The 22768-nt window shown below is 34.3% G+C and overlaps 1 protein-coding gene across 1 annotated transcript in view; it reads left to right on the top strand.

Annotated features, from left to right (window-relative positions):
- Positions 1 to 22768, top strand: part of Wdr44 (WD repeat domain 44) — a 91775-nt gene that overhangs the window by 32605 nt on the left and 36402 nt on the right. The window contains exons 3-10 of the mRNA XM_005319391.5: positions 5397 to 5471; positions 10169 to 10802; positions 11523 to 11653; positions 12677 to 12772; positions 14438 to 14574; positions 15280 to 15363; positions 20074 to 20180; positions 21140 to 21291. Coding sequence (XP_005319448.1) covers positions 5397 to 5471; positions 10169 to 10802; positions 11523 to 11653; positions 12677 to 12772; positions 14438 to 14574; positions 15280 to 15363; positions 20074 to 20180; positions 21140 to 21291 — 1416 coding nt within the window. The remainder of the gene's footprint in view (positions 1 to 5396; positions 5472 to 10168; positions 10803 to 11522; positions 11654 to 12676; positions 12773 to 14437; positions 14575 to 15279; positions 15364 to 20073; positions 20181 to 21139; positions 21292 to 22768) is intronic.

The raw sequence follows: 22768 nt of genomic DNA, 5'->3' as shown, positions 1-22768 counted from the left end.
ATTCCCTTTATATTAACTTTAAAAAGCATGCCAAATCAAAGAGATTGTTTAGGGATAGATGGTTTAGGGATACAAGCATGCTAAAATTACAAATAATTTAAAGAGAATAATAAACACAAATTTTAAGCTCTTGTTCATGTCTAAGGAGGTGAAACTATAAAAGAAATAGAGAACAATACAGACTTGAAAGGTTATAGTATTGAATTTGTTTTTAAACTGAACACTTAAAGTTATATCATAATTATTCCTTGTATTTTAAAAAAAATTAACATTTACTCAATATTTAATAAAAGTAATATTAAAAGTAATATATGTACATGGTTAAAATTTGCTCAAGGCAAAGGTATATGATTGAAAATGTACTTTTTGCCTCTATCTTCCATCCCTACCTCCCAGTATCCATATCCAGAGGCAGTTTCTCTTTATTCTTTTAGGTTTTGAAAGCCACTTAGCTCTAAGTTATATTTAGGTTATAACAAATAATTTGGGAAATTAATTTTATCCTAGTAATTGCTTATTATCCTTTACTTGAATAAAATTAGATAGCAGTTGTACATATTTAGTAAATAAATATAAAGTTGAATATTGTTCCTTTTTTACTTTTTTATGTTGAAATAATTGTAGATTCCCAGGAAGCTACACAGATAGTACAGAGAGGTCCTGTATATTCTTCATTCAGTTTCCCCAGTGATTATATCTTAATTATAATAGAATATCAAAACCAAGAATTTAACATCAGAATAATGTGAGTGCATAGTTCTCTATCAATTTATCACGTGTGTGTCTAGGTAACCACTACCACAACCAAGATACAGAATTTGTATTCCTTGTGCTACTCCTTTAGAGTCACGCCCACCACCTCCCCAATATCATTTCTAAATCTGTTATCCATCTCTTTAATTGTGTCATTTTGAGAGTATTTTATAAATTAAATCATATAGGATGTGTTGTTTTGAGGTTAACTGAAAGGATTGAGATTCATCAAAGTTGTTGCATATATCAACAGTTCCTTTTTATTGCTAAATAATATTCTATGCTATGGATATACTGAGCATATTCAGTATATATTATGTATAATAATTTATCAGTTGATATCTTTTTCTTTTTTTGGTACCCAGGAGTGAACCCAGGGGCATTTAACCACTGAGCCACATCCTCAGCCCTTTTTTATATAGAGACACGGTCTTCCTGAGTTAGATAGGGCCTCACTAAGTTGCTGAGGTTGGCTTTGAACTTGGGGTCCTCCTGCCTCGGCCTCACAAGCTGCCAGGATTATAGATACACACCACTGCACCAGTGTCTGTTGATACCTTAAGCAATACAAAGAAAGGTTTCATAAGAGCCCTGATTTTTTGGTCATTGTATAGTCTTATAGAAGAGACATATTCAAAGAGACAGTATATGAGATCTTGATGTTTGTAGACTAGATGCTGAGTGCTAAAAGAAGGTTTCAGGGAGAAGGTAAAACATGAGCTTTGAAGATTGGGGACATAGAGAACAATTGGGAAAGCACTGTATGGTAGGAAATTGTATGAACAAATTAATATGCAAAGGTGTGAGATTTACTGGGAGTATTGAAATACTAGTGTAACCAGAGGGAAGGTTTCAGTGGTAGGATGTTGAAAATATATATTGAGGCCAGATCATGATGAGCTCTAAATAGCAGGTTAAGAAATTTGACCTTTAGCCAGGCACTGTGGCACATGCCTGTAATCCCAGCTATTTGGGAGGCTGAGGCAAGCAGGATTGCAAGTTTGAGATCAGCCTCAGCAATTTAGGGAAGCCCTAAGCAACTTAGCAAAACCCTGTCTCAAAGAATAAAAAAAGGGCTGGGGATGTGGTTCTGTAGTAAAGTTCCCCTGGGTTTATTTCCTGGTACCAAAAAAGAACTCAACCATTAAATTTTTGAAGTAAGGGACTTAAAAAGTCAGTTTGTATATGACTTACAGTCATTGTTACCCAAGGTTTTTCCTGGGAAATTGAGAAAAGAAAACTGGTGTAAGGGTGGAAGACAGTTTGAAGGAGAGAGACTTAAGTCAGTGAAAGGCGTTCAGAGGTAATTAGAACATTAAGATGTGAAACGTTGACAGAGGGAATGATATTGAAAGGAATGGATGGATATGACAAATATTTAAGTGTTGTTTCCCATTTTTATTTTCTCAGCAAAAAAGAGAAGTCACATTTCTAATTTATTAGAATATTGTTTTAGTTGTAGATGGACACAATTTATTTATTTATTTATATGTGGTGTCGAGTCTCGAACTCAGTGCCTCCCATGTGCAAGGCAAGTGCTCTACCACTGAGCTCTAGTGCTCTACCACAGCCTCAGCCTCACATTTTTAGTTTTTTAAATGTCACTTCAGTCACTGTTAATAGTTTCCTCTTCCCTTACTGCTAAAAAGGAGAAGTGACTTGAAATTTTTATAAATTCTTTTAGCTTAATGTTTTTAGTTGATAATAATGAAGATTTCTGCAAGTATAGATTACTTTTTTTTACAGTACTATAGATTGAATTAAGGGACTTGCACATGCTAAGCAAGTGATCTACCGCTGAGCTACATTCCCAGTCCTTTTAATTTTTTTATTTTGAGACAGTGTCTCATTAAGTTGCTGAGTCTGGCCTCAAACTAGCCATTCTCTTGCCTTAGCCTCCTGAGGATTGCAGGCATGCACCACAATGTGCAGCCATTATAGATTGCTTTTGTACAAATTCTTTGTGAAATAAGATTTCACAAAGTATTGTTGGGTGTGCTTACTAAAATTAGAAAACTCAAATCTTATAGCCAGATACCATGAGGAAGGTAAGCACATGCTTGATTTCCATTGCCTTATTCCCCAAAGCCTGATTGAGGTGTTGGAAAAAGGACCTGGACTTTATATATCACAGAAAGCAAACTGTAGTTAACTATATATACTAAGTTGGGCTTTACTAAGAAATCTTCTAATTCACATTTCTGAAGATCTGGTCATGTGGCAGGTTAGCAGCAGTTTACAATGAGTCCTTTTCTTTCAGAGTTCAAAGTCCAAGATGGTTTTTTTAAAGCCAAATAAAATACAAGTCTAATCACTGCTTGTCCATTTTGGTCTGTGTAAGAATGTTTATCTGTGATCTTTGTTAAGTACTTTATTAAAGCAAATTAAATTGAGGCCCAGGAATTACTTACATGTATTTTTGCTTAGCTTGACATAGACAAAATATCTACAGAATTTCATTATAAATGCCTCTCATTTTCCTAGTAATGAACAGTTATTGGAGGATAATTGGATTGATATACCTAATTGGTAGAATGGTTGATGGTGTTTCTCTAATGTGCCTTAACGGCCCTTATAATGATGATCTCCTTTCAAGTTATCATCTTGTCAAGGTTATTTTACTAATTTGTTTTGATTAGATTTTCTTTAATTGAAACCAGGAATCAAAAATATATAACCTTAACATGTGTATTAACTGAAAACCAGCATGCATTATTCACCATTCATAGGGCAAATGACTACTTAATGCCAGGCACTATTATAGGTACTGGGGAAATAGTAGTGAACAAAACAAATCAGGTCCCTGTTTTTATGGACCTAACATTCTAGTGGGACAGAGACAAAAAACAAGCAGGTAAAAAAATGTCATTTCAGGTGGTGATAAGTCATTTTAAGATGATCATTGAAGGCCTTTCTGATAAAATTACACTTGAATCACCAACTTTGTGGCAAGGAATGACCCAGTTGGCCAGAGTGTAATTGAGGGGGAAATAGGAGGGGGATATCAGAAGTATAGGGATTGCTGGGCATGATGGCACATGCCTGTAATCCCAGTATGTCTGGAGGCTGAGGCAGGAGGATCACAAGTTCATAGCTAGCCTCAGCAACTTGATGATGCGCTAAGCAACTTATCAAGACTGTGTTTCAACGTAAAAAATAAAACAAGCTGGGGATGTGGCTCAGTGGTAAAGAGACCCTGAGTTTAATCATTTATGCCAAAAAAGAAAAAATATAGAAGACATCTAAAGGGACATGTTATTTTAGGCTCTCATTAGCAGTGGTGGAGTTTGGATTTTACCTAGTACCTAAGATTCCATGAATTTTTTTTTTCTCTACAAGAGTTTGTATAAGATTAGTAATATTCCCCAAATGCTGGGTAGGATTTCAGTGAAACAACTTCTCAGATTAAGGTTATTGAAGTCCTTTGGAAATTTCACTTCCCCATTAAATCCATAATTAATCTCTGAGGCAGTTTTATCATGGAGTCTATCATGATCATATCCTGGTATTTGTGTAAGTACCACCTTAATACTTATGTAAATCCTTATAGGCAACCTTTATGTGCCTTGAGTGACTTATCTGTCAAAAATTATTATAGTGACATTCTAACATGCTCTGGGATGTACACCCAAGAATTATGCAATGTTTTTTCAGTATTCAATAGTAGCATTCAAATTACTATACTTCTGCTGGGTGCATTGGTATACTCTTGTAATCCCAGTGGCTCAGGAGGCTGAAGCAAGAGGATTGTGAGTTCAAAGCCAGCCTCAGCAACTTTGTGAGGAACTAAGCAACTCGGTGAGACCTTGTCTTTAAATAAAATACAAAATAGGGCTGGGCATGTGGTTGCATACCCTGGATTCAATCCCTAGTACCCCCCCCCAAAAAAAACCTGCTATACTTCTGTAGTTATAAAAATAACAAGATGGAAAAGAACATTATATTAAAATTTGCAACTATATAATTGTCTCATTTTGCCCTGATATTTTTTCTAGCAGAAATGAAGATCCATTTGCACCTTCTCTAACCTCCCAAATATATATATATATGTACGTATGTGTATATAAATGTATACGTAGATATATATGTATTTTTGGTGGGTTTAATATTTTTCATCTGTTACTATTCTGGGGGCTTCATTTAACTTCTGGTCAAGTCTTGATTCCTTTTATAAAGCATGTAGACTTTTTTTTTTAAATATGTTCTCTAAATGTGTTTTTCTGTATTATATGCTTTTGTATTAATGTCTATTTATGGAGCCATATTTTGGGAACAATAATTCTGATTCAACCCTTTGCTTAAATCTTTAATCATTTTCAGGTACAAAGGTACTTACACATTCTTATTTTATTATTATTAATCTTCAGTTACGGTTTTTTAATGTTAAAGAGTTGGGCAGGATTTCACATTTCAATGTAAATATTCTATTATGTTAGATAAATAGAAAATTGCAGATTATCAGCCTTCTTATTCAATTCACATTGGCATGAAATCTGTAGGCATCTATCAGTATAAACATATCTAAATCATTTGTGGATCTTAGATTTATTAATGCTGTATTTTCTCATTTGAACCCTTTTTAAGCAGATTTTTTTTTTAAAGAAGTCATCATTTGGTCTCTATTTCTTTTCTTTTTAAAACAGGAAACAGAGAACACTGCATACAAAGTTGGAAATGAGTCCCCTGTACAAGAATTGAAACAAGATGTGTCTAAAAAGGTTGGAAAGATATGTCAATATTAGTATATAGCAGATATTATATTTACATGGTATATTTAAAACAGAAAATTTCCTACTTTTTTAGTGTAGTACACTATTCAGAAATTATATCTCGAATCCATTGAATTTGTAATTGAAGGCACACAGGACTTTTTATAGGTCATTTTTACATTCTAATTAATTGATAATTATCCTTAAAACAGTATTTTATAAAACATTTTTATTTTTTCTACTTATACTTTATTAGAATAATCTGTAGCTCCTCTTGAAATTGCCACTGGGCATTACAGGTATTGAAAAACTCAGTGTATCAAATTCTGATGTCTTTAGGAATCAGTTCTTATTCTGATAATATCTTTGATACTGTTTAAAGAATCAGTGCTGTAAGGCTCCAAAAGCTGGTTTCTTAGAAGAGACAGAGCACAAGATAAGTATTTTTAGAATGGACAGTTTTAAATATCAGGATAAAACTCACAAAAAGACTGGATGTGTGTGTTTATTCATTTCTACAAGTTCTGAGTTTTTTCCCGTGTCCTAGGCACTGTTACAACAAGCAAGTTTTTGAAAGCCAACAAAATGACACATTTACTGTTTCTTTAGTAGTAGCTGTATTAACTTTGGGGGCTGGATAATTCATTGTGATAGAGGGAAGGGGAAACTGTTGTATATATTGTAGGATTATTCTACCTATTGGGATGCCAGTAGCATCCACACCCCTACCACCTAGTCATGACAACCCAAAATGTCTCCAAGAATCACCAAATATGTGGGGAAATGCATATGGTAAAATCACCCCTAGTGTGGATTGTTTTCCCCTTACAGAATTTACAAATTTAGTGGACACATAGTTTAATGTTGGTCATACTTTTTCCTTTAAAAGAAAAAATAATCCCTTTTGGAAGAAGATAATCCAGCCACCTTACAAGTCCTGTGTTAAAATAATTAACAATTAAATGATGGTGTGCATACCGGGTATAGTACACAGTAGGGCTTCTTTCTTTTGGAAGAAGTAGTAGTATTGTGTACCAGCATACAAAATAGGGATGTAGGGGCTGGGTTGTAGCTCAGTGGTAGCATGCTTGCCTAGCATGTGTGAAGTACCGTGTTCAATTCTCAGCACAACATATAAATAAATAAAATAAATGTCCAACAACTAATATTAAAAAAATTTTAAAGAATTTTTCATAGTTCTACACTGTAACATATTAGTTGTCAGGATTCCCTTCTGGTTCTCATAACTTGCATATTTTTATATACTTGATTGTAGTGTAGATAAAATTTTATATTCTGTTTTACTCTTATCATTTTTTTTGTTTTTCTCATATTTCTACCCCATTTCAATACTGAGTCTTTGCTTGATGTATCAGTTTCCATCAAACAAATTTATTACAATGTATCCAGCCACTTTTGAAATGATTGTTGAAATTTGAAATGTTTATATTTTTTTTGCTATAGCTTTTCTTTCCCTTTTGAGAATATTTTCTTAGTTACCCATTTGTAATTTATCCTGTCTATAGTTAGTAACCAAGAAAAAGGTGACTTTATTGAGAATTTAGGAGCTGAAAAAGTAGTGAGGGACTGGGGATGTAGCTCAATTGGTAGAGTGCTTGCCTCATATGCCCAAGGTTCAATCCCCAGCACCACCAAAAAAAAAAGTATTGAGAAAACACCATGAGACAGTAGACTGAAGCTTAAGACTTGAGGTGTCACTTTTTAAGTTCTACGCTTTTTAATGATATGTAGAACATTTATGATAAAGATTATGGGCTATACCCTGGACCAGGACCCTGAGAATAGCTTCCTGTTTTGTAGGGGATATTGGATAAACATAAAGCTAAATGTAATAAGCATTCAAATAAATTTGCAAGCTAGTATAAGAACTCAAAGAAGACTTTACTTCCTACTTGCTGGTAGGAATGGAGAAGACTTCATGGAGAAAGTAGTATCTAAACTGGTTCTTAATGAATGGATAAGATTTAGGAAGGCAGAGATGAGAGAGGAAAGATATTACCAAAGGCATGGAGATAGGGAATGTGAAGAATGTTTGACTATTAGTCTAGTTAGGGCCAGATTATAGAAATGCCTTTTATCATAGTAAGTATCTGGGGTTTATTTTATAACCACTAGGAAATCGTTGAGCTTTTTATAGAAAAACACTTCTTTATGTTGCTCTTGTTGCTTTGTGTTGGTCATGGTTTTTCACTGTTCTCTCCTTTCCCTTTTCATTACCTCCTACAATCTAGGGTGAGGCTATATATATAGCCTGAAAACATGGGCCTTACTCTCCAGTAACAAATTATGTAGTGTGGAGAAAATGAATATGAAGAATGCCCATATGCTCCCTGTATTTGTATTATTGTTCATACTATAATGACCAGCAAGAACAATTAAAGTTTAGAAGAGACGGAGAGAGAGATTGTTCTCAGGGGGTTAGGGAAAACATGATTTTCAAGCTCCTTTTGATCCCTGTTATGTCAAGTGCCTTTATATTATGTACAATGATTATTTATAAACCCATATACTCATCTTGTGCTCACTATGCCCACTTGCATGCCCCTTAGCAAATAATCTTGTTTCATGTTACATGTAGACATGAGAGGCTAAGAAGCCTGAATCCATTTCTTTCTATCATCTCTCACTTCCCTCCCCAACAAACTTGTTTTAATCTCTTACCTCTTCTTTTTTTTTTCTTTGTTTGCGGGGCAGTGGGAGCAGTGCTGGGGATTGAACCCAGGGCTTTGTGCATGCGAGGCTAACACTCTACCAACTGAGCTATATCCCCAGCCATCTTACCTCTTCTTAATGTCATTCATCACTGATCATTTAGGTATTTTTTATTTGTTTGTTTTGTTTTCTGGCACAAGGGATTGAACCCAGGGCACTTAACCACTGAACCACATCCCTAGCCCTTTTTATTTTTTTATTTCAAGACGGTCTTGCTGAGCCTGACTTTGAACTTGTGATCCTTCTTCCTCAGACTCCTAAGCCGCTGAGATTACAGGCATGCACCACTGCTCTAAGCCCATTTAGTATTTTTTTCCCCATCCAGAGTAGTGTGGTATATTTTAAAGAACACTTGCTTTTTAAGAAAGACCTGGATTTCAATTTTGTCTTTGTCTTTGTAGCTAGCTAGCTTTGGAACATTGTACAAAATTCTTCATGCCTTTACCTCAGATGCCTGACTTTGTAGAGGGAAAATAATCCAGCCATCTTACAAGACTTGTGTTAAAATAATTAACAATTAAATGATGATGTGCATACCGGGTATAGTACACAGTAGGGCTTCTTTCTTCTCCAGAACTTTGCTCAGTTATCTTCATTTCAAGGCTCCTTCCCTTCAGTTTATAAAAGTGCTAGGTCACTTTCTGGCAGTCTGTTCCAATTATAGCCAAGCCTTTTTCTTTTTCTTCCCTCCTTCCCTTCCCTTCCTTCCTTCCTCTCCTCCTCCTCCTCCTCCTCCTCCTTTTTTTTTTGTGTGTGCATGCACGTGCACACATGTGCTGGGGATCAAAACCCAGGGCCTCATGCATCAAGCGTTTTGAGAAAAGAAACCATACCAGCTGTCTTTGTCTTTACTTCTTGTTCAACCTATTGTAATCTAAGTTTTGTTATCACTAAGGTCCTTACCGCCTAATTGACAAATGAGGTAGACCCTAGTTAATATTCCTCTGGCAAAAGTAGTGAGGGAATTTCTAGAATTAAAAAATTGAAGAATGAGGGAAAAAACTGATATAAGGAATGTGTTGATATTAAAGATGAATATTATCAAGTAGTAGTAATATCCAATTCATGTTAGCATGACTGGCTATGTTCAGCCAGATGAGAATGGTTCTGTGACACACTCCATTTACTTGCTGGATTCAAAGAATTGAGAAATCAAAAGTTATTCATGATTGGGTGTGGTAGAAAAATAGTGGGTTAGGAGATTTAATGTGTTGTAATCATAAGACTGGGTAGAAAATATATTTCTACTAAATGTTGGTAAAGACAGACTTTCTATATTTTTCAGCTACAGATAAGAATGTGGCAGGGTGAGGCAAGATGGGATGGGTGTTTGAACTCTTTTCATAGACCTGCCATCAGTTTGAATAGTGGAATATTGGGTATAGTTTGTTTAAGAACTTTAATCTCCCTGCATCTGCTGGCTTTTCTAACATAGGCTCAAGTTTAGACCTAAATAAGTTGAATTCTTGACCTGGGTGGGTTTTTATTTTTAAGGTTTTGTTAAAAAAAAAAAAAAAAAAAAAAAACCTCAAACCCAGCAGGCAGTTATTGCAACTAATTTGACACAACTCTATAAATAAACTATGACCTTATGAGTCTTAATATAAGTTTAGGCTTGAACTTTATTTTACAGGTTTGATTGAACTTTTGTTACTATATGCTAACACAGATTCTCTGTTATAATGTTAAAGAGTGTAGATTCTAGAACCCAAATACCTGGGTTTACACCAGCTTCATCACTTATTAGCTCTGACCTTGGGCAAATCACTTGATCCCCATATGCCTTAGTTCCCTCATTTGTACATTGATCACAACAGGAACATAATCTCATAAGGTTGTTTTAAAGATTGAAATTTATAAAGTGATAAGAACATTGCCTGATACGAACTAAGTACTATATAAATTATTAGTTATTAATATGTTTTTATAAATAGCTTCATATTTCAAAAAAATGCTTTTTAACTTTTCATTAGATAATTGAAAGTATTATTGAGGAAAGTCAGAAAGTACATCTTGAAGATGACTCTTTGGATTCCAATGGAAAAGGACTCTCTGATCAGGCTACTGCCAGTCCTGTTGTATCTGGAACAGATCTTAGTAACGTACCTGGACTGTTAGGCATAGATCAAGTACTACAGGAAGATTCCACAAAGGCAGAGAGTCAGAATGCATTTGAGGAAACTGAATTAGAATCAAAACAATGTTTTCCATCTGATGATACCTGTGAGAAGTCAGTAGATGAAACCATAAAATTAAATGAAATAAGTTCAACTGAGCAACAGAATGTGCCTGAAATGGAAATAGAAGTATTGGACAAGGAAGCAATGGAAGTAAAACAAAGTGATGTTGTAGATCCTGCATCCTCAAACTCTTCATCTACTAAAGATTTTGCTGCTGTGGAAGAAGTTGCTCCCGCCAAACCCCCAAGGCACCTTACTCCAGAACCTGATATAGTAGCTAGTACAAAGAAGCCTGTTCCAGCACGCCCACCCCCTCCAACTAATTTCCCACCTCCTAGACCCCCACCTCCATCTCGACCTGCTCCACCACCAAGAAAAAAGAAAAGTGAATTGGAATTTGAGGCTCTCAAAACACCGGATCTAGATGGCAAGTATTAATTGAAAAGTAACTGTTTTAATGGGGAGAATTGGGAGTTGAAACTGTTTAACTTTCTGCTTTTGCTTCAGTTCATGATATTTAAAACCAGTAAAACCACACTAATGACCACATTATAAAAATTATTTATTTATTACTAAATAAAAAATGAAAACTTTTCATTGGTGATGTTACTATTATTGAACATTTCATCTAACCTCAAACTTTCACATCTATTACCAGCTGAGAAATAATGTGTCATGGTGAAGTGAACATGGGATATAGAAACTTAAGGTCTAAATTTGAATACTTCACTCCTTACTATATGAACTGAATAATGTTGAGGAAGTTAAATAACTTGGTTGAACCATGGTTTCTTCATATAAAAAATGAGAGTAATAAAACAACTTTCCTCATAAGCTTGTTTTAGGAGCCAAATAAGTGCCGGGCGCAGTGGCACATGCCTGTAATCCCAGTGGCTTGGGAGGTTGAGGCAGGAGGATCGAAAGTTCAAAGCCAGACTCAGCAACTTAGTGAGGCCCTAAGCAACTTAGTGAGACTGTGTCTCAAAATAAAAATTAAAAAGGTCTGGGGATGTGGCTCAGTGGTTAAGCACCCCAGGGTTCATTTCTCAGTACTAAATAAAAAGGAATCAAATAAAGGTTAAAGCACTTTTAAGATATGTGTAAGGGCCTATATAAATGTTAGTTGTTATTATTTTTATCGTTGCAGTACCCAAAGAGAATATTACGTCTGATTCTCTCCTAACTACAACAATGACTTCAGAAAGTACAGTCAGGGATTCTCAGCCTTCTCTTGATTTGGCAAGTGCTACCAGTGGAGATAAAATAGTTACTGCCCAGGTTGGTGAATTAGTGTTATATTTGATATAGGCATTATCAGACTTTCTGCAATTGGATAATTTGTTAATTGTTAAACCCTCTTTCTCCTCCAAGCCAAATAATTTCTTGTCCCCCAAACCTAGCCCCCTTATTTTCCTTATGTAGCTCTGTTACTAACTAGCTGGGTGAGCCTAGTAAGTTATTTGGCATCTGAGTCTCAGATGCCCCATTGATAAAATAGAAAAAAAAATAAATGAAGTATGGCAGGTAGTAGGTATTCAAAACATGCCAGATGCTTATTATTGATTACAACTATACTCTTCATTTACCTAAATAATATTGATCAAAATCAGTGGACTTTTATAATTTCCTAATCATAAAAATCTTTTGTATTAGGCAATGGGCTATACAAAAGAATAAATAACATGAATTTTGCCACAGCCAAATTCTGAGACTCAGGGTTACCTGTGTTTTAGTGGAGGCGGGGCAGGGTAGCAGACTGAGAGGTCTAACACTGTAGTCTTGTTAAAACCTTAAAGCAGAGGTCAGCAGCAGTTTTTTTTTTGTAGGCTAAACATGATCATTACATGTTTTTTTCTTTTAAGCCAAAAATGGTCTTTACGTTTTTAAAGAGTTGTTAGAGAAACTGTGAACAAAAAGTCTTAAAATATTTACTATCTAATCTTTACAGAAAAAAGTTTTCTAACTCCTGCCTTGGAGTTATCCACATACAGCCTGATTAGTAGCAATTTTAGTAGAGAGCTGCTTTTGGGTCAGATTCAAATAGAACATTTACTCATTTTAAGACAAGTAAATTAACAAATATATATATATATATATTTTTATATCATGGGCAGCAATAGTTTTGGTATCTAATGTTTTTCATCATTCAGGGAACAATAAAGGACTGAAATGGAGTACACCATTTAAAGTAGACTCCAATGACTGGATTATAGAATTCTTTAGAACTATGTATAATAATGAATAATTGAATTTATAGATACTGACTCAGTCTACTTTCTGTTTATAAAATTATAATTTCAGGAAAATGGAAAAGCACCTGATGGGCAGACAATAGCAGGTGAAGTGATGGGCCCTCAGAGACCTAGATCCAACTCTGGGAGAGAGCTTACTGATGAGGTAGAATTCGGTTCTCTTTTTTATTCCCATTAAGAGTATAAAAATCATAACAAGAAAATAAGAACATTCTGTAAATGGATGATCCTGATAGTTGCCCACCAGTGTGAATGTACTTCATGTTATTATAGGTCACCACAGTTAGACTTTTTTTTGTTGACTTTTAACATTTGTACATATTTATGAGGTACAGTATGATTTAATACATGTTTATAATGTGTACATGTACCAGAGTGGTTAGCATTTTCATCCTTTCAGACATTTATCAATATAGAATAAATGACTGGGGGGTTGTGGCTCAACGGTAGAGTGTTCACCTAGCACATGCGAGGCACTGGGTTCAATCCACAGTACAAGTAAAAAATAAATAAATTAAATGAAGGGATATGTCCAACTACAACTAAAATACATTTTTAAAAAAGAATAAATGACTGTTAGTCCATAAAGTTATATTGAAAAACAATGAAAATTGAAGATTATCTTAATTTTTTTTTGGTGTACTGGATCTTTCATTCCCTGACTGAAACTTGATCTTTTAAGCAGTTAAATAATAGAATAAACATGTTCAAAGTAGGATCTATATTTTATAAAAAGCAAGTTTATAGATAAATGTTTTTATACAAACATAAAGTGGTTTTTATCATTTGAATGTTTTTTACCATTCAAACTTTGTGTACATCTATTGCCCAATTTATTCAACAGTCTTGAAGCAAAATATTTTTTAGAACAACACATTTTTTAAAATTATGATACTTTGGAAAATAGTTTAGTAGTTCCTTGAAATGTTAAATATGATGTTGCCATGACCCAGTAATTCCATTCCTATGCATATACCTAAGCAAAAGTAAAATATGTCCACACAAAAATATACACAGATGTACATAGCAGCATTGTTCAAAATTGAAAAAAAATAGAAAGAACCCAAATGTACATCACTAATGAGTGGATAATGAAATATAGTATATCCATACAATGGTGTGTTTTTTAATAATTAAAAGGAATGAAATGCTGATACATGCTACATTGGTGGACCTTGTAAACAGCCTGCTAAATAAAAGAATCCAGCCACAAAAGGCTACATATCATATAATTGGATTTATATGAAATGTCTGGAATGGGTAAATCCACAGAGACAAAATCTAGATCAGTAATTTCCAAGGGCAGGAAAAGAAAGGGAAATGAGGTGTGACTGCTAATGGGTAGGAAATTTTCTTTTGGGGTGATGAAAATATTCTAGCTTAGTGGCAATGGTAGCACAACTCTGTGAACATTCTTTTTTTTCTTTTTTGTACTGGGGATTGAACACAGGAGCACTCTTATCACTGAACTGCATCCTTAGCCTTTTCATTTTTTATTTTGAGACAAGGTCTCACCAAGTTGCCTTGAACAGCCTCAAACTTTTTAGTCCTCCTGCCTTAACCTCCTGTGTAGCTGGGATTACAGGCATGTGCCACCACATCCAACTAACTCTGTGAATATTCTATAAGCCATTGAATTATATGCTTTAAAGGAGTATATTTTGTGGTATGTGAATTATATATTAACAAAAATGTTTAAAAATTATTCAATACTATGAATGTATCTAGAAAGTTCTTAAATTTTTGAGGACTTTATAGCTTCAAAAAGATAATTAAATTGTAGGTCATCTTGGTGTTATTTTAACCTCAGGAAATTTTAGCCAGTGTAATGATTAAGAACCTAGATACTGGAGAAGAAATACCTTTAAGTCTTGCTGAAGAGAAGCTGCCAACAGGTATCAATCCTCTCACTCTACACATCATGAGAAGGACAAAAGAATATGTAAGGTATGACCTAATGTTGTTATTTATCATTTATAATATTCAGAGTAGTGAAGAATTATTGAACCATGACAGGCCTTAATTTGATTTCATTCAGTATTCTTTATTTAAACTGGAAATATATACACACACTCGATTTTATTTCCAGTTTAAATATATTATTTTACATATTCCTTAACTTTGTTCTTTTTTATGACTATATAGTTACCTGGAGAAAATAGTATAAATCTTAAATTGCATAGTTTTTAGTTTCTCTTAAGATAACTTATACTAGAGACAATACAAAAACATTGAGGCTTAAAGGCTAAATGGGATAAATACTTGGTCTTCTGAAACCTTGCTTTAAGGATGATAAATTTTATAATATTTTATTGTTTTGGTAGGGATGGGAAATATCTTTAGAGTGAGGTGATTGACTTTACTATATAATATATGTAGATCTTAGGAACAATTTCTAGAATTGCAAGAACATTTTATTAAATATAATATATGATGTACCTGTCGAGTTGGAAGGAATATATCCACAAGTTATTTTTAACATTTCTGTGCAGTGCCCAGTTTAAAAAAAAACTTATTTATAATAAGTTTCTTAGAAGTTACTAAATGGCATTAAGTTTTTATTCTGAGAGCTGAGTATATAGTAAGTATAAACAGATTTTTGAGAAATGAAAGAGAAATGGTTTCTTTTACAATGACATCTCCTTCTTGTAGTAATGATGCAGCACAGTCAGATGATGAAGAAAAGTTACAATCTCAGCCAACAGATACTGATGGTGGAAGGTTAAAACAGAAAACGTGAGTTAAAAGTAGAACCCTTTTCTTTATTTCAAGCATTTATTAGAAAAAAATATGAGAACTGCTATAGTCTTTTAAATCTACACTCTATCCAGCTTAGTATGTCCACCTACCACCACTACTTCCTGCTCCCAGCTGATTTATTATGATGAGTTCCTTAAGGTTGTAGTGGTCAGTTTTAAAATACCTGACATAGATAAAATGACTAATAAGTTTTGTCTCATCCCTGTATTATTTTTCTGGTGGTAAGTACCAGAAATATTAGAAGAAAAACATGATTGTCCTTGAATTTGTCTTTCCTCATTCTCTTAATCTCTTTAAATCCTATTAATCTTTCTAAATCCAACTTTGTGAGATTTTTCCTTGCTGCTCCAGTTCATAGCAAATATCTTTTCTCTCAATTTCAGTAATACCTAGAATTCATATAACTTACTTTTCCCCTTTATCATATATTATCCTAAACTCTTTTCTGATTTAAAAAGCAAAACAAGTACATGTTAAACAACTAAGCCATATATTGCAAAAAGATTATGTTCATACCATCCTGTTGCGATGTCTCGCACAGTAGTGGGCATATGGATTGTGCTTGATTATACACAGGTCCTTTAATTGGCAATGATTTGATTTAAAGTCCAAAGTTAATTCTCTGAGTCTAATTTTTTTTCTAGTGTGTAACAAAGAAAACATTAAGAATTTTTTTTAAAGATGTACTTAAAAGGTAAGTATATAGTATCACCTCAGATATCTGATACTTGGCTGTCTAGCAATGGCAGTTATCAGGAACCTAAGAATTAGGAATTTTCAAGAGACAGATAAACATCCAAGAAAATATTGTGTAGTCCATGCACTAAAGCTTGTTTTTCTGAGAGAAAAGCTCCTCAGTTTTATTCAAAGCAATTATACTATGTTTCATAAATCATTTTTTAAAATCTGGTCATTTAGTGTTCAATGAGCTCACAGCAAAACAGAAGCAATAAAACTGTGACAACATGTAAGTTGACACATAAGAATATCAGGTAATCTGATTGTAAGGCAATGATAAGAAAATTTATAAAAGAACTCATACATAGCACAACTGTCCTTAGAGCAGTACTTTTCAACATCTCCTCATGATACAACACACATAAAATTTATTAATATTTGCACTGAATACTGGTTAAAACTGATGAGGCAGCTGATGGCCAAAAGAGATTGGCCCAGAGTTCTGGCTTCCCTTGACCATGTTCATTGGCCTTGAAGTCCAAAGGGAAACCAATAGTATGGCCAAACTGCAACCCGTTGGAAAGGCTCTATGTGTATTAAAGAACAGTAAAAATGGTAACAGTGGGACTACACATCAAGGAAGGAGCCAGGAATGGTGGCACACACCTGTAATCCCAGTGGCTTGGGAGGCTGAAGCAGGAGGATCATGGGTTCAAAGACAGTCTCAACAACTTAGTGAGACCCTGACTCAAAATAAAATATAAAAAAGGGTGAGGGATGTAATTCAGTGTTTAAGTGCCACTGGGTTCAATTCCAGGTTCCAAGAAAAAGAGAGAGAGAAAGAAAACTGAACATTACATGCCATTTTAAGAATGCATGAAATTATATGTTTTAGAAATATTCTCATCTGAAATGGTTAAAATGTTTTCTTGTCTTTTAAAGTAGTAAACCTATTGTCGTCCAGAGAATATAACTTTAGGGTTAGAGGTAGTGGAGACTTTATATTGGTTTTAGAAGTGGTTTGTCTTCTGTTTTGTCTGGTTATCAAAAGTAATAATAGAAATGCATAAAATAGAAAATGAAAGTTTCTTATAATCTTACCCCCAGAAATAGTCAATGCAATAGTTTAGTGTATTCTCCACAGAATTTATTTCTCACAATATTGCAATTTATATTGTGCTTAATAGTTAACTTGGTTTTTTAAAAATCTAATATATTATAAATATCTCTTTATATCGGTACTAGTAATAAACATATTGTAGTCTTTCTATGAGCCAGGCATGGGAGTTAAGTGCTGGGTATACATCAGTTAAGACAGTCAGTCTCCATTCTCGTAAAATTTCAAGTTAAATGGAAGAGACAGATGTAAACATGAAATTACACAGATAAATCTAACTAGGTATGTACTAATGGTTAGAAAACTGAGGCTGGGGGGAATGCCGTGGGAGTATGTAATAGGAAAACTGATCCTAAAGTCAAGGAAGGTCTTTTTGAGAGAGAATTATTTGATCTGAGGCCTAAAAGGTGAATAGGAATTATCCAGGAGAAGACTCTTCTAGGTTGAAACAACCACAAGTACAGAGGTTTTGAAGTGACTGGGAGCTTGGAACATTTAATGAACTGAGGTTTGGGCACTGGGCAAGGGGGTACATGCCTGTAATCACAGCAGCTCAGGAGGCTTAGGCAGGAGGATCACAAGTTCAAAGCCAGCCTCAGCAACTTACTGAGACCGTGTCTCAAAATTTAAAAAAATAAAAATTAAATGGTCTGTGGATGTGGCTCAATGAGTCATTAAGCATCCCTGGGTTCAATCCCTGGTACCAAAAAAAGAAGAAAGAACTGAGGTTTGCCTCATTCATTTATTATATTCCATACCAGCACTTATATCCATTCCCCTGTTGATTAAAATTTATTTCTGTATCTTACTTATTCTAAAAACCATGACAGTGAACATCTTTTTTTAAAACCAGTAACATATAGGCATTTATTATCATTATTAAGTCTTATGTACTATACATAATTTTATATTCTGTACTTCATTTCCCACATTTTTATTGGTGCAGTTATAGTTGTATATAATGGTAGAATTTGTAGTTACATAATTGTACATGTACATAATATAACAATATATAGTTTGACCAATATCATTCCCCAGTATTCCCCCCCTCCCTCCTGCCTCCCCTGCTCCTTTCCTCTATTCTACTCATCTTCCTTTGTTTTTCAAAAGATTGAACATCGTGTGTGTGTGTGTGTGTGTGTGTATGTGTATTTGTGCATGAGTTATCAACTCTTTTTATTTTTTAAAATTTAATACATTATAGCTATATATAATACTAGGGTTCATTTTGACATATTCATAAATGCATGTTACATAGTTTTTTCTATTTTAATCTCTAGAACTACTCCTCCCACCCCCACTCCCTTATCTCCTTCCTATGCTCTCTTGGACTTCCTTCCATTTACTTTTTTTTTGGTTCCAGGGATTGAATGCAAAGGCACTCAAACAATGAGCCACATCTCCAGCCCTATTTATTTATTTATTGATTGATTTTGAGACAGGTTCTCGCTAAGTTGCTTAGGTCCTCTCTAAACTGCTGAGGCTAACTTTGAACTTGTGATCCTCCTCCTGGCCTCCTGAGATTACAAATGTGCACCACCACAACTGGCTTACTCATTTATTTTTAATTGATACATTATAGTTATATATAAACTTGGGATACATTGTGGTATATTCATATGAATATAGCATAAGTTGGTCAATTTCATTTCCCAGTTCTTCCTCTTTCCTTTCCCTCCTTCCTTCCCCTGGTTCTGCCCTTTCTAATGTACTGATCTCCCTTCTGTTTTTGTTGTTGTTTGCTTGTTTGTTTGTTTTGGGTACCAGGGATTGACCTCAGGGTCACTCGACCACTGAGTCACATCCCCAGCCCTATTTTGTATTTTATTTAGAGACATGGTCTCACTGAGTTGCTTAGCACCTCACCATTGCTAAGGCTGGCTCTGAACTTGCAATCCTCCTGTCTTAGCCTCCTGAGCCTCTGGGATTACAGGCGTGCGCCACCATGCTCAACTTTTTGTTCATTTTGGTTTTTTGTTTTGTTTGTTTGTTTGTGGTGCTGGCTATTAGAACCCAGGGCCTTGTGCATGAAAGGCAAGCACTCTACCAACTGAGATGTATCCCCAGCCCTTCCTTCTGATTTTGTAAGGCACCTTTTTCCCCTTTTTTCTCTTTAGTTTCCTCAAAAAGTTAGCTCTTTTTAAAAATAGTATCATTAATATCATACATTTCCATGGATTGGTAAAAATTACCCTTGATTTGTAAATTATTTTGCTTTAAATATTATGTAGTGTGATTTGTTTCTTAATACATGAAATTTGAAACTTAGACTATGGAAAAAGAGATAATTATATCCTCTTTGAAGAAGCTTAAAATAAATACTTGTGTTAACATTGTGTTTTAGAGTACCTACCAGGAAAGCTTAGTCTAATTTTATATGCACATACCTAGACTGAAAGAGAATGGGCAAAGGACCACCTTAGGCTACTAAAGCATTCTATTTTATAAGTAAATACCTCTTTACCCTTTTTTTATTGGTAAAATATGTTTAAAAGGACTACTTTCTAAGCAGTCTTCTCAAAGTGATTCTCTCTACATCTTCATGGCTTCACCCCAGACTCCAGATCACATTATCTGTGTGTGGGACACGAGTACCTGGATTTTAAATATTCCCTTCCCCACCCAACACCTGCTAATCAATTATTCACCATAGAAAGCTGATACCCTTGAATATATGATACTATAAATTAGGCAAAACTGCCTATATTTCCTTGGTAGTATATTGACTAGAATATATTTATTCCAAGAAACATGAAAACTCAAACACCTACTATTTATGTGAAAAATTCATTTCAAAGTAATGTACCAGTCACAGTTAATGTGTTTATCTGTGAATTGTTAAACTTTAACAATTAGTTGAGTTAATAAATATATTTTATATTTTTGTTAAGGACTCAACTAAAGAAGTTCCTTGGAAAATCAGTAAAGAGAGCAAAGCATCTTGCTGAGGAATATGGTGAACGTGCTATAAATAAAGTCAAAAGTGTAAGAGATGAAGGTAAATAATACAAGATATTTCAACTGAGTGTTCATTAAATTGGTTATCATCTTATCTTAGCCTATAGTTCATAAGGAACACTATTTTACTGAATGTATTAAACCTTTATTGCTAATATCTTAGTTGCATTTCAGTAAATTATGAGTTACTATATCACTTAATTTTTTATAAGTGCAAAGGTAAATGCATTTATATAATTATTATGTCTACATTTGGTGATTATGACAACCTGGAAAGGTTGATTATTCAGTAATCAGTTGTAACTTAATTTTGTAAGGTTATTTAGTTTTTATAAATATTTTCAAAATTTATTACATTTTCTAAATTTGCAAAGATCTTGACCTCGGGGCTGGGGATGTGGCTCAGGCGGTAGCGCGCTCGCCTGGCATGCGTGCGGCCCGGGTTCGATCCTCAGCACCACATACCAACAAAGATGTTGTGTCTGCCGAGAACTAAAAAATAAATATTAAAAATTCTCTCTCTCTCTCTCTCTCTCTCTCTCTCTCTCTCTCTCTCTCTCTCTCTCTCTCTCTCCTCTCTCACTCTCTCTTTAAATAAACAACAAAAAAAAGATCTTAACCTCCTGTACCTTTGCTATTATTACTTCATTTTTTAATTTAACAAACACTTATATTGTAATTATTCTGTGCCAGTTTCTAAGCAGTTTTATCTGTGTTCATCCATTTAATACCATAAAACCCTATGAGATAAATACCTTCATTATTCCCATTTCATAGTTGAAAGAAGTGAGAGGCATAGAAAGTTCACATAGATAATAAATAACAGAATTGGATTTGAACCCAGATAACCTGAAACTAAGATTTCATGTTCTTTACCAATGTTATATAGGAATAGCTAAATTTTTTTCTCTATTTAATGAATTTTCTTGATAAGCAGTAGATATGAAAGTAGCTATATGTATATTAGCTAGTAATGGCTTCTGTTGCTTTTCTTTTCAGTGTTTCATACTGATCAAGATGATCCTTCATCAAGTGATGATGAAGGGATGCCATATACAAGACCAGTTAAATTCAAAGCGGCGCATGGTTTCAAAGGACCTTATGATTTTGATCAGATCAAAGTGGTACAAGATCTTAGTGGAGAACATATGGTAACCAACCTTTTCATTTTTCAGGATTGATACTGTTTTTGTTAAGAGAAATATTTTGGCTTTATACAATTGATCTCTAGTTATTAATATGCATGCACACACATACGTACTTTTGCTAGCCTGACTCAAGAAAAGTACATTTATATTAGTGTGATTTAATGAATAAGTGATACAGAGTCTGTCTCTGAATTACAGGTCGAGAGGTATTGAATATGTAAACTCTAAGCTTCTATCCTTAATAAAACTATGCCAAGGTATCAAACTTTAAAGCAGTTAAATAAGAGTATGATCTGTCACTATGAAAAATTTAAGATATTTTCCAATATATTTTAAATAATTTAATAAATATTTCAGAAGCCCAATATATATTTTAAAGTGAGACAAGGAAGAAGTTTACATTCCATCAGAATTCAAGTATATCAACAAAGATCAAAGTACACCAATAGCATTACAGTTATCTTTGAAAATCTAGGAACACAAAGAACACAGTGATAGAGCTCAGAGATGGATAAGTGATGCTGTGTTCTTGATCAAGGAATCTATTTAGAATTTAAATCTAAAAGTTGGCTTAACTAGAAGGAAGCAACCATAAACAACAGATGGCAGCCAGATTGGAACTTAAATTTAGGTGCTTATAATCTGCACATAAAATGTTTGAGTTGATTAAAGTACCTAACCTGATGAATTTTCTTGTACTATTTTGACTTCCTTGTTATTTGCCATTTTAAATAAAATCCCATTGTAGTAGACTCCAAATGACAAGTGTTTATTGCTCTTGAACTTCATAGAAATGAATGTTATTGCAGTAAATGAGCTTTTGCTTCTAACTTGAGTAATATTTTTGATACATCTAGATGGGCATTATAGAATTGTTGTCATAGTATTTGCCTCTTCCAATTTAAGGATTCATATTCTTTAGCCCACCCCACCCCCATATGTTACAGAACCTTGTTTCTAGGGGAAAAAAGCAGGATGAGACCACAGTATTCCAATATTTCTTCCTAAGTACCCAATGCCATGAGATTCGTGGCCAAGTGGGCTTTATTTTTCCTCAGCCCTGGTTAGGGAGGCTGTTTGGAAGAGAGAGCTCTCTCTTCCCACTTCATGTCAGCTAGGCGACAAAGATCCCAAACTAGGGCTTGGACTTTCTAAGATATCTGGCTACCTCAGAATGCTTATTTTCATTAATATGTGGATAGAGTTTGGGGTACTGAACTTGTAAATTATGGGAAACTACAACTATCTTATCCCACCTTTTCTCTGAAGGTCTCCCTTTGTGGTATTATAGCACCATTGGACTTTTGACTGTGAAGGTCATTGTTAATGTGAGCATTATCTTTCTTAAAAAATATTTTTAGTTGGGGCTGGGGTTGTGGCTCAGCGGTAGAGTACTCACCTAGCACATGTGAGACACTGGGTTCGATCCTCAGCACCACATAAAAAAGTAAATTAATTAAATAAAGGTATTGTGTTCAAT

Source organism: Ictidomys tridecemlineatus, chromosome X, assembly GCF_052094955.1.
Source record: "Ictidomys tridecemlineatus isolate mIctTri1 chromosome X, mIctTri1.hap1, whole genome shotgun sequence".
Lineage (NCBI taxonomy): Eukaryota > Metazoa > Chordata > Mammalia > Rodentia > Sciuridae > Ictidomys > Ictidomys tridecemlineatus.
This window is presented reverse-complemented; position numbering and strand designations above follow the sequence as displayed.